The sequence below is a fragment of the Euprymna scolopes genome, chromosome 16 (genome assembly GCF_053919585.1).
Source record: "Euprymna scolopes isolate OS-2025 chromosome 16, ASM5391958v1, whole genome shotgun sequence".
Lineage (NCBI taxonomy): Eukaryota > Metazoa > Mollusca > Cephalopoda > Sepiida > Sepiolidae > Euprymna > Euprymna scolopes.
In genome coordinates, this window is record NC_136497.1 from 42428880 (window position 1) to 42442800 (window position 13921).

A 13921-nucleotide genomic window follows, 5' to 3' on the forward strand; every position below is an offset into this window, starting at 1 on the left:
CAGTGATCCGGTTGTTATGAATAAAGTGAGAGGCCGAGTGTCTTTAAAACATAACATTTTACTTGGGATTATTATAAACAATTTTTAAAATAAATCATTTAATTAGAAATAACAGATTAAATCATAAATAGGTAAATGTCAATTTTTTTCTTCTAAAAGATGCAAGCTCATGCTTTTATTTCAATGAATAAGGGAAAATGTCTCATTAACATTTTTCTTAGCCAAAATAAGCACTTTCGAAAAAAAAAAAAAAATGAAGCGGAATAAGCTATGTACTAATAACAATGGAAGAAAAACAAAATAAGAAAAATTATAATCGTCAAATCAATTTTTAATATGTCAAACGTTGCTATTTGAGTTTGACTTTGAAAATCTGACAGCTTTATATTGGATTATTATATTATTGTAACGTTGTACACACGTTGACACACAGGACCCATATGTTGTATGCAGTCTATTTCGCAAAGGAGACCAAGACAAAGAATGACTCAGAACTCACTTTTTTGTAACAACATTTATTTCCTTATTCTCTCGCAATGTGTGATTTCTCGTTACGGCTATGACGTCAATCATATGATCATTCCTCTAACATGCTCTCTCTCCTTTTTATAGTCTTTTTCCTTACAGTGATGTCACTCCATATGCATACATATGTCTGCATTGTTACATTAATATTATTAAGTTGTAATCAAGCTTTAGAACTCGAGAGATGCGATTTAACTGAAAAACAAATTTTCCAGTTTCACTTGTACATAGGATAGTAGATGGAAAAAATTTAGTTAAAACAGAAACCATTTGGTATAGTGTTATTATTATCATACCAAGAAAGCAATGGAAAAAATTTAGTTAAAACAGAAACCATTTGGTATAGTGATATTATTATCATACCAAGATAGCAATGGAAAAAATTTAGTTAAAACAGAAACCGTTTGGTATAGTGTTATTATTATCATACCAAGAAAGCAATGGAAAAAATTTAGTTAAAACAGAAACCATTTGGTATAGTGATATTATTATCATACCAAGATAGCAATGGAAAAAATTTAGTTAAAACAGAAACCATTTGGTATGGTGATATTATTATCATACCAAGATAGCAATGGAAAAAATTTAGTTAAAACAGAAACCATTTGGTATGGTGATATTATTATCATACCAAGAAAGCAATGGAAAAGCTGTCCCAATTTTAATAAAATTGAATTTTATCAACATTTGGGTGCAAGATAGAACAAAAATATATAAAAATTTAATCACTATTTTTATGAGAATGGAAAATTATAAATCTCAGAAACCTATTTGTTTACATTTCAAATCAAAAAAAGAAAAAGAAATTATATATTACACAAAATGTATATATATATATATATATATATTTGCATTTCAGTTGGTGAGTGATAAAAAATTCAGGTATCAAATTAAATGTTTTAAAAAAATACTTTGTGTTGAAGTCAATAATTGAAATAAGAAAGAAATGTAATTCTAAGTTTCACAAGAAAACAAACTCTTAATTTATTTATGTCAAAGGCATCATGCAAAAATCAGCATTTTGAAAATGTTCAATACAGATGACAAACTGTTTATTGATTGCCATATTCCGACAATCTGGAAAATATATAAAATAGGCAGTCAGAACGCTTGACAGAATTTAATGTTTAAATCTGAATAAATGATTAATGTTTTTGGTGTCAAAGGAAGAATATGATAAGAAACGAGATAGGAATCATAAAAGAATGTGTTGACTATGAATAAAAGCCTGTGTATTTGACAGTCAATCCAGGTATACTTTTCTTCTGCAAATACACTCAAAACACTGGGAAGAATGAAAGTATATTTCTAGAAAATGTTTGTTATTTAGATTGAAAATCTAGGGTAGTATAAAGAAATATAAGGAAAAGATGAAATAATTGCAATTATTTTTAACCTATTAAGTCGTTAATGTGGAGGCTGTGAGAATAGATAATAGCATGAGAGTGAAAATGGCTATGACCTCCACTGTAAAAGACATAGTCAAGAGAAGCAGCTTACAAAAAAAAATGTATTTTTGAAAGAAACCTGAATGAACACATTTTTGGAAAATACATATAAGGAACTGGCCTAAGCAGATGATGGTACAGATAATGATATAACGATTTTGGTTCTAAAGCTATAATAGTTAATGAAATAAGAGGAAAATCGGCTTTATTTTCTTATATAGATGACAAGACAGATCTTGTATATGGCATATTTGAAAATACAATGTTTTCTATTTCCACTGAAAAAATTATTTCTATGTTGTTTTTTCTGTTTATCCATTTCGAAGTCAGGTGTGAAGAAAAATGTTGGTTGTAATATTAATTGATAAAATTTACCTTGATCAAATATTAAATACATCTACTTAACAGTGTATGTTCTTTTTGCATGGTATGCTTTCATTTTGAAAATAATTCTATAAAACTTTTTATTCATGGTATAATCCCCCTCAATAAAATACAAAGCAACATAAATTGTAACTTTTACTTTTTGTACACTATATTTTTTTTTTTTATATTCAAATAACTCTAAAATTAAAACAGTATTTTACGCCTATTTACAATATAAATTCTAAATACATCTATCATAATTTGTATTTTTAGCTTTGCTTTATTCAATCAAATTTTTCATATTTGTCTTTAGAAAGAAATGATTAAAAATACTATTTCACGTCAAAAGAGCACATGGTTAACTTACTTCATAGCATAAACCCCTTACTTTCATTGTTTTCTACCGTTTTCTAACCTCATCCCCACCAAAAAAAAAAGAATTAGAAGAGAAAGATTTAAAGTTTTATTCTTCATAAATCTTCCATGAAATGTTTCATTGCAGTAGTTTTAAGAGTTTATTGTTGAAAATAAATCAGAAGTTTCATTGTAACAGTTAATTCCTTAAATAAGATAATGATTCAATAACAAAGTTATTGAAACTGCAGCATAATTCAATAAGAGGTGGAATAATAAACCATAACAACCGGTCTTTCTTATAAAAAAAGAATAAGTCGATTCTGAAATTGAGATATAAAGGAAAAAATAGAAAAAGTAACCCGATACTAAAATTAAAATATACTCTCTCTTTCTATCATGGAAAACAACTCCTATTCATTTAATATCACTTTTCGCTTGTTCAGGTGTCATACTTCAATCCTTATAATTCAGTGAGTCAACTATCTCAGAATTTCACTCTGAACACTTTCCTATGATTCAAAACCTTTATGTTTTTGCAACAGTTTACCCAAAAGGATGAATATTGCACATGACTATGTCAGCATAACAGATTTGCCTTTACGATAATCTCTATTTCTGGGAAAATGTAGTGCTTTCAACAAATCTTCTTACCTAACACGTTGAGTTTGTTCCAATTTCACATTTTTAAATCTGTCTAATCATGAATTTGTCATTTCGCTGCAGTTGAGAGTTATTATCCAACTCTAGTAAGAACTTTTAGAAAAACGATTTTAATCTTTAAAGAATTCTCTAAGATTTTTAGGGCTGGACATTTAGTTTATTTCAAAATGATCCTTGTGAAGCTGCTGCTACTGGCAAAAGTAGGCACAAACAAAATAGTCAATATTTATGCATTATCACATTGAAATTTACATATATACAATATTTTTGTAAAAATCAATTTATTCCTTATTAATACTAGCAAATATATGCTACCCTCAGTTGCATATTTTTATAGCCTAAAAGAATATATGATGAACGAACATATGCTACACTGCCTCCTCCAAAGAGAAGAATGCTTGGAAGGATGGTATCATGACACAAGCACTATAACTCCAAAAAAGAGAAGGTAATACCTAGGAGGATGGTATCATGAACACAGAATAGATATTGCATCAACTCCCTCACCCACCCAAATCCAGGAGGTAATATCTGAAAGGATGGAATCATAACAGATTCCATACTACCCCCCCCCCCCGGAAGAACTAATAAGTAATGCTTAGAACGATGGTCTCATAACAGAACAGATGCCAAGTATTTTTTTTTTTTTTTTAATTCTTTTTCATTAGTCCCATTGCTCCTATAATTACTGGAATGATTAAGATCTGAAGATTACAGTTTCTTTCCATGATGTAGAATAACACCTTGATATTTTACTATGTTTTCATTCAACTCCGTTTAACCCAGCATCATTGAGGACACTAACTTCTAAGGTTGTTTCTTTCTCTTTTTTTTTTGTCCTTTATCACTATGACAGGTTTAATAGTGATGTTTTCTAGATAAATAGTTGTAGGAATCACATAGTCATAGTGGATGGTGTATGACTTATTTCCAACTTTTATTTCTGGTATATGTTCTCAAAACTTGCTACTGCATTTGATATTGGACTTTTTAAAGTTGGTCCAGTAGAGATATTTACATGCTCCGTCGTGTCACATTGTGTAGCAGCTGTCCACCAGCAGATCCTTACAGCTGGATGTCAGGTGGCTCACACTCTCTACTTTTGTGTTGCATAACCTGCATTTGTTGTCATTGTTGAGACCACTCATTTAAAAAGCATTGTTCAAGTTTTGATCTTGGGCAGCCATTATAATCCTCTCCTAATCACAATGAAGCAATCCTCTTTTTAGCTAGTCTATAGAGCCTTCCTTATTCATGTATTTTTGGTTGAATTTATTCCGAAAATACTTCTTCCAGTTCTTTGCAATGGAAACTCTTTTGGGCAATTACCATAGCAGGCTTGTTTTCTGATTTTGTAAGACAGTCTTGTATAAAATGATGCCAGATATTCACCTGCTATTTCATCCATTCTAATTGAGATATCTTTTTATGATTCTAACAATCCCTTTAAATGCAATTGTTTAAATGTCGCTTGCACTTCATCCACCAGATATATTTGCAAGGTAGTTTTTAGCCTGTTTATGTCCTTTTGTGGTCAATCAACAATACCAAAGCTGTATAATATCACAAGCATGGCTAGTTGATTAATGAGAGTTACCTGATTTCAGTTTGTCGGCTGTGTTTGTACAGGAAAACTGCTTCTGTAGTACCAGTTTTCAAGAATTCTGGTGAAAGAACTGGCCCAGTAAATTATCGCTCCATTAGCCTCCTCCCACTTTTCGCCAAAATATTTGAGACCATATTTAACCAAGCTCTAGTCCACCAAAAATGCTAAACTTCTGATTGACAAACAATATGGATTTAGGCAAGCCCGTTCCACAGCAAACATCCTAACTGTAATCTCAGAACATATATACCATTCACTGGACAAAGCGGGGGAGGGTAGAGTGGTAGCTCTAGATATATCTAAGGCTTTTGACAGGGTATGGCATGAAGGGCTTCTCAGGAAAATCAGATCATATGGTATCACTAGAAGAATACTAATTAAAATCCTTCTTAGATAAGAGAAAAATCCAGGTTGTCCTCGATGGTCGTAAATCTAAACAATATGATATAAATGCGGGAGTGCCTCAGGAGTCTATCCTTGGACCTCTGTTATTCCTAATACTAGCTGTACCCTGCCACGAGTTGCTGTGGCTCAATTGTGTGTAATGGAAAATTCTAATAAAAAGAGAAAATGCATGTTTCTTATATTCTTAGTACAGCAATCCACTCCAAAATTTTTAAAAAAAGCAAAAATGAAAAAAACTGGTACTCTTGCAGAATTGAATCCTGATCCTTGAGATTACCGTCAATGATGGCTTGGGCTCGACCAACAATCAGTGGATAAAGCTGAACATAGCAAAAATGTTGAAACGCTAAATGTTTTTTTGTTTTTTTCCTGTATACAAAAATGTGAGTTAGTAATTAATATTTGAGTGATGGGGGGGGGGGTACTATACACAGATTCGAAAAAGTGTCCAAAAACAAATAAATGAAAGCAAAGGTAAGGTAAGTTACGTTTTTACCTAACTGGATAATTGTTTATTGTTTTTATGTAATGTAAAATGTTTAATCCGCTCGAAAAACAGAAATGGTTGCAGACACTGTTGAATACGTTAAGTTGGGAAAGTAAGTTGAAAACTAAAAACTATACAATACAGTGTCAAAAACCCACCGAATATATGTTACCATGACATAGGCTGACATAATCGGTGGGTTTGTGACAGTATTTTGTATAGTTTTTTTAGTTTTAACTCACTTTCTCTAACTTAAAGTAATCAACAGTGTCCGCCACCATTTGTATCTTTCAAATACACTGATAAACATTGTCTTTCGAGCCAACTAAACGTTACATTAAATGAAAAGGGTTTGTATTACTAAACACAGATACAAAGAAGTTGTCAAAAAATAAATATATAACAAATAAATGTTATCAAAGGCAAGAAAAGTAAATGTTCTACCTAACTGGATAAGATTGTAGTGTTTTTATGTAATATATAATGTTTAATCGGTTCAAAAACATGCAGTGTTTATCGGTATATTTGAAAAATTCAAATGGCTGCAGACTGTATCGAACGCATTAAGTTTGGGGAAATTTTGGGAAAATGAGTTTAAACTAAAAAACTATACAAATACTGTTAGGAACTCACTCAATATATGTTACTGTGACGTAGGCTGACATATAATCAGTGGTTTTAAACTTTTGCTCGATACAGGTGACGACTTAAGAGTCCCTTTTAGTGATTACCTGGTTTGAGGATATTTACACAACTAAACAGCAAATCTGCCCCAAAAACCCGGTATTATTTTACTTTAAGGCCCGTCTCATGTTCGTATATAACGAAATATTTTATTGTAGATTTTGGTGTAAAAAAAACGAATCTGCAAACCGTTTCCGTCGCAAAAAGAAAGTTTTCATGATATGAAGAAATTACTTTTATGAAAAGTGGGTGATCACTTTTCAATGTAAATTTAACTTAGAATGAGCACCCACTTTCTGGCCACCTGAGAGAGGGACATTTTTCTGTGCGTTTCTGGCTAACAAGTTTTTTGTTTGATTTCTTTTGCATGGAAATAACCCCCTGAACTCTGGGACTATTTTCCATTTCACAGCCGTAGCCTTCTGTTTAGTCAATAAACATGGGGAAAAAATCCCCCCCCCCTTCAGGTGGCCGGAAAGTGGGTGCTTATTTTAAGTTAAATTTACATGGAAAAGTGATCGCCTACTTTTCGAAAAAGTAATTTCTTCATATCATAAAAACTATTTTTTTGTGACGGAAACAGTTTGCAGATTCGTTTTTAGCACACCGAAATCTACAAAAACAACTTTTGTTATATACGAACGTGAGATGCACGGCCATTTATGGAAAATTTTATCAAAAATCCGGGAGAAAATAGTTTTCAATAAAAACAGCAAATGAATTCGATAGAAAAAAATGGATGCGATTTTAAAAAATTTTTCATGTGTTTCTTGGCTAAAAAGTTTTTTGTTTTTGCATGGTAATAACCCCTGAACTCTGGGATTATTTTCCATTTCACAAACGTAGCCTTTGTTTACGCTACACGCGAGCATAAATGAAGGCTGTTAAATATGCACTCGCGTACCAAACTGTCTTGTCAAAAAAATCTTTAAGCCAATAAACACGAAAATAAATGCCTCCCTTCCTCAGGTGGCCAGAAAGTGGGTGCCCATTTTAAGCTTAATTTAGATGGAAAAGTGATCCCCCACTTTTCGGAAAAGAAATTTAATATCATGAAAACTATTTTGATACTCCTTAGGCGTCGAGTTCCATGGCGACTTATTTAATGGTCGTTCCTTAGCCCCCTCCCCCCTCAGTCAAGGCTAACGCATGCGCACGTAATATTTTCGTTATTTATTTACTTACGTTGCTTTGGCACTTTTACAAACATTACTTACGTTGGCTTAACTCTTTTCATAAATAATAAAAAAAAAAGTAACTAAACCATTTATTGATAATCTGTCACATGTACAAACATTTATTCATTTATTTATTTACGTTGGCTTAACTCTTTTCATGATTAAAAAAAAAGTTTTACTCCTTTAGAATAATAAAAGGAAAAAGTTACTAAACATTTATTAATAATTTCTCACATACTTTTCATGAAGTATAAAAAAAAAAGTAACTAAACCGTTTATTGATAATTTCTCACTTACAAACATTTTTAATTTACATGAGCGGATAAGTCTGCTGGTCGCCATGGAACTCAACGGCCACCCAAAAAAGTATTTTGTTATATACGAACGTGAGAAAATGGAAAATTTTATCAAAATTCCAAGATGCTATTTTTTTTTTTTTTTTTTTTTTGGTAAATATGAAGAATTACTCCACCCTCGAAAATTCCTTTAAAATTACAACTCTTAAAGGTTTTCAGGGGTCGCTGAAAATGGAAATAACGTTTAAAATTACAACAAATTAGTAGTTTCCAAGGTATGAAGAAATATTAATTCTAAAAAAGTGGGAGATCACTTTTCTATCATAATTTAACGTAAAATTACCTACTATGTGGCCACGATTTTTTTTGGGGGACTTTCTTTCTACCCTCGGAAAATCCTTTAAAATTCCAGTAAACACGTAGTTTCCAAGATGTGAAGAAACGCACTCACTGGTATTTTTTTTTTAGGGGGGAATTGCCGGTTTGCTTTTCGTTCTTTTTTTGGAGGGGGATATTCAATTATAGAATTTGCATAGATTTTTTAATAGGTGCTTATGCAGTTTAACTGTTTTAACATAAGTAACGTGCCGACATTAATTGAACAGAAGAACTGTTTAATATTTTACAAAAATTCTGTTTACATTTGGGGGGAGGTGGTGGAGGCGAGGCGGCCGCGGCCGCCAAAACACCCCCCGCCCCTCCAACCCACTTAAACAGGTAATTTTAAAGGATTTTCCAAGGGTAGAAAGAAAGTCCCCCCCCCCAAAAAAAATAATCATGGCCACAAAGTGAGTGATCATTTTACGTTAAATTATTATGGAAAAGTGATCCTCCACTTTTTTAAACTAACATTTCTTCATATCTTGGAAACTACTCGCTTGCCTTAATTATAAACGTTATTTTCGTTTTCAGCGACCCCGAAAACCTTCTTCGGAGCTTCTTTATTAGAACTGCACGCCTGTGGAACTCTGTTCCGTCTGCCTGCTTCCCACCGGACTACAACTTGGATGTCTTCAAGTCCAATGTTGACAAATTCCTAATGAACCGCCCCCTTAAGTAAACACTTCATCAAATCTCCACACTAACGTAATGTACTTGCAATAACCCTTATCCCTGAGTGGCTTCCAGGCCTTGATAAGTGGTGATCACTGTGTAAAAAAAAAAAATTTTTTTTTTTTTTTTAAATTTAAAGGAATTTTCGAGGGTGGAGTTATTCACATATTTAACTTTTTTTTTTTTTCCAATAACATAAGAAATTAATAATTAGACAAATATATTTTAGGTAGGCTTCGCCAGGAAAGCTTTTAAAAATAAAAAATTAAGATAAACAAATGGTGCTAGTGTACTTACCGATCCGCGCTATTTTAAGTCTGCTGGTCGCTATGGAACTCAACGGCCACCCAAAAAAGTATTTTGTTGTATACGAACGTGAGACGGGCCTTAATGGAAAATTTTATCAAAATTCCGAGATGCTATTTTTAAAATTTTTTTTCAATAACATAAGAAATTAAGAATTAGACAAATTTATTTTAGGTAGGCTTCGCCCGGAAAGCTTTTAAAAATAAAAAATTAAGATAAACAAATGGTGCTAGTGCACTTACTGATCCGCGCTATTTTTTAAATCGTATTTCTAAGTTTAATTAAAGTTTTATGTTTTTTTTATTCAATTGTAAAGTTAAAGTACAAAAAAAAAATATATATATAATTTAAAAAATAGGGAATTTTTTTTTTTTTTACCCATCTAGTAATTAGATAGTTAAATGTAATTCGAAAATCGTCAACATGTGGTGCACGTGAAAGGCTCATTTCTACCGGAAATGAAATGGCGGACAGTCTCGCAGTTAGGAAAAATATTTTATTTTAATTAATATATTTTTATAATTTGCGATCTAAACGATCTTAATTTATTTTAATAACATGCAAACATTCCGTGACTTTAGATATAAATTTTCTAAAAATTTCAATTAAATTGGTAATGTAGAAATATGGTTTTATCGACTTTGAATGAACTAAGAATTACATTTTTATATATATAGATTAATAAATGACCTCCCTGACAAAATTGCCTCTGAGAGGGGTATATATGCTGACGACACCACACTCTATAACAGACATGACAGGAAAACAAATTAACACATATCTAAGGAAATGGCAGAAACACTAGAGGATGACCTCCGATCTGTAGTGGAATGGGGACATAAATGGATGGTCACATTCAATGCTGCCAAGACTAAACTCGTTTCTTTCAATAAATACAAGAAACTTTCTCTACCACCAATAGCAATGGCCAATGATTCTTTATCTGAAAATACATCTTTTAAATTCCTCGGCCTAACACTCACAGGAAACATGAGTTGGAACAATTACATTGAGAACATTGCACGGACCGCTGCGAAGAAGGTAGGTTCTCTCTACCGTGCTAGAAAGATACAAACGCCCGAAAGTATCCTATACCTCTATAAGGCCATCATTCGCCCATGTATGGAGTATTGTTGTCATATTTGGGCTGGTGCATCTGCCACTAGTCTCTCACTCCTAGACAAGGTTCAAAAGAGAGTCACCAATCTGATAGGTCCTGAACTATCATCTAAACTTCAGCCTCTGTCCCATCGACGAAATGTTGCATCCCTCTGCCTGTTCTGCAAGTACTTTAACGGAGAATGCTCTGACGAACTGCAACCACTTGTGCCCCCTCAACATAAATACCCCTGACAAACCCGACAAGCAGCTAAATCCCACCCCTTCACAGTAAAGATCCCTAGATGTAAGAGAGTCTTCTACTCTAGTAGTTTCTTCCCCAGAACAGCTAGACTTTGGAATTCCCTTCCGAGTCCCTGTTTCCCTAACTGTACTGACATGCAGAAGTTCAAGTGCAACGTGAACCGACATCTTGCTACCCAACTCCCTACACAGTACCTCTGATGCCTATGTCCCTGATAGTAGCCCCCTACAACAAAGTGGCAATGTGCCTTGTTTGAGGTGAAAATGTAATAATAAAAAAAAAAAGATTAATCATAATATAGTTTCCACTTCAGCCAAACAGATATTGAACCTCAATTAATAATAGGAGAATGAGAGTTTACATTTATAGGAGGAGTTAATTAACAAGGAAGAAAAAAAATCAGCTGTTATAAATGTATGATTTAGTGGTGCTCGTTAAGTGCATTTTTATCATATTCACTGGAAACTACAGCCTTCTTCAGTCGTATTTTGTAACATTCTGAACATTTCCAACTAGAAATTTTCTTTATATATATATATATATATATATATATATATATATATAGCAACATATTGTTCAGGTTTTGTTGTCCATGCTTAAGGATACTACCATATATACTTGTATGGCTGACTTTTTAAAAGATAGTTTTCACCCATTACACAAAATTTGTTTTTGAAACAAGGAAAGCTTCAGCATATGTAATGAATGACCCTTGTTTTGAAGGTGGCAAATTAATATCCAAACGTTTATCAAGAACATAGATAGTAGGTCAGTTTTGTACTAAAAATAAAAGGTTATATTAAACAGAGTACTTCACAAAATGGCTGCCAAATTTTGACTAATTTTGTCTGATATTCCAAGCAGAAAAGAGCAAATTAATTAACCATATTAATTTCTGATTTTTGCAGATTTGCTTCTAATTATTCTAATTTTTATGACTCAGAACACAGTCCCTTTATCATACTCCTCACCCAGTCCAGGTCGCAACATGCTCTTCCATTAAAGATACATTCTTCGCATATATTCTATATTAGATATGTATTTATATTTAATTTGTAATATTTAAATTTCATGTTTATTAAACAGTGTTTTATTTGATATTAAGTTAATATTAGCAAACTAGAAAAAATATTTTCTAAATTTTCAAAATTCAGACAAATTAGTAACAAAAATAAAATTTAATCCACAAAAATAAGAAAACAAATATTTGCAAAAATCTGCAAAAATCAGACAAAATAACAGTGGATTAATTTGCTGTCACAGCTGGAAAAATCAGACAAAACTAGTCGATAAAATTTAACAGCTATTTAGGGAGTTGATTGTTTCAATATTAGTATAACAATAAAAGTTTGAAATTTTTACCAGTTAAAATGCAAGACAAGTGATACTGGACTAGGAGTGCATCCATAAATGGTGTAAATTAGAATTCATAATCAAAAAAATTCCTTAGTTCGTGTAAATCTTACCTGTAGTCGCAAAAGGAGTACGAGTTATTGGATGTCCTGAAAAATGGATCAGAAAAATATCTGGCTTTGTTTTTAACCATGAAAACCAACAGAAATTTAAAAATTGGTAAAAATAACTAACAAAATTAGCAACATTTGAATTTTTACAAAAAATGAAATAAAATTAGTCAACTTTTTTTTCTTCTTTGAACTCAAAACAGAATTTTAATGTTTTAATTCTTTAAGGAATTTAGACTTTTGAAGATTGTGCAAAAAATTAAGAAATGAAGTGACAAGTTTCCAATTAAATCTATAAATATTTACTCGTATATCATTCAACCTTACATATGCAATCACTCAAATTTTATCCCTTAAGATGCTTTTATCATATAGCTGATAAGTTGGATGATGTCTCCCCATATATGCATATGGAAATATATTTTTAAATTTTAATATTAGATCTCATCATCACCTTATACATGAAGGTGCTTATTCAAAAGATATTTAATAAAATTAATTTGATGGGGTTTTTTTTTTCAGTTTACTTGTTTAAAAGAAACAAAACAAAATATTTTGTTTTAGTAAAGAAAAATTTTCATGCAAGAAAAAAAAAATGGGGTTGAATGAGGCTATGTGAAAGTGAAACATAACCAAACTTTAACTAATGAACATTCGTGATAAAAGTAAATTTTAAAAGTTCATTTGCAATGCCATTACAATAAAAAGTATTTATTTGTGTTCATTTTTTATTTGGATTGAAAATATGGCTTCAGAGGGGAACACCTGGGAAAAAATTGCAGAAGACTGTTGAAACAAAGCTAGTTGGACACCAGCTGGACTTTACCAACTGTGCCACCTTTTGGGGTGGCTATTGTTGGACATTTGGGTCATGTATGCCAAAAAATCATTTCTTGCACCCTATTATCAAATGTATCAAAAGGTCATTTGAATAAAAATTATGCATCTGATATTGCAATACCAAAGTCGTGTATACCAAACATCAATGACATAAGCTTGCACTTGTAGAACAATAATAATTATCATATGTACCGAAATAAAAACATTTGAATAAAAATTATAAATTTAAGAGGCACCTGTGTGTAAAAGCAACAAACTTGAAATTGTCAGATAGAAAAATTAAAAATATGATGTTTGAAAGGTTATTTTCACCAAAAGGTTATGCAAGTGTAATCAAAGTCAACTCAGTCCAGTGAATCATGAGGACTGAATAAAACACTATTGTGCTGTGGTTACAGTGACAATACCATCCTAAAAGAGGTTTTCAGGTTATCACAAATGCTTATTTAATAACAACCAAAAAGGATATTGTTGTTGGTTGACAGCTGGACAGAGAAGAACCAACCCATCAAATTCCCATGTGTAAATCTCCCTCTTAACACTTACCATCCAGAACTGTCACCAAGAATAAAGACATATTGTTATATTTTTATATATCAGCATATCATGGTTCTTTTAAACACAGCAGAAATACAACACTATTTTGTACTAAAATCAGACTGATAGAGTCCTGTGCATGCTGTGTTGGAGTGGCTTTGTTCTGTCAGTTTGAGGTATGGTCCTCACCCTGTGAAAAGATTAGTTTATTGCTAATTGCTTATGGTGCACTTACAAGAGAATACAATAGGGCTATCTAGGCAATTCTTTTTTTTTTTCAAATAGAGTGCTCTTTCTCTGGGGTGCAGGCTTTTTGGTACTTGTACAGTTTAATCAAGATATTAAAA

At 31.9% G+C, this 13921-nt stretch overlaps 1 protein-coding gene across 49 annotated transcripts in view; it reads right to left on the minus strand.

Annotated features, from left to right (window-relative positions):
* The window catches only part of LOC145295927 (tudor domain-containing protein 7-like), a 336149-nt gene that overhangs the window by 112974 nt on the left and 209254 nt on the right, over window positions 1–13921 (minus strand). For 29 of the 49 annotated variants that reach the window (XM_080141773.1, XM_080141753.1, XM_080141797.1 and 26 more), the window contains one exon: window positions 12201–12236. The exons of the other annotated variants lie outside the window; for them this stretch is intronic. In XM_080141773.1, the coding sequence (XP_079997899.1) occupies window positions 12201–12236 (36 nt within the window). The remainder of the gene's footprint in view (window positions 1–12200; window positions 12237–13921) is intronic. 49 annotated transcript variants of the gene reach the window in all.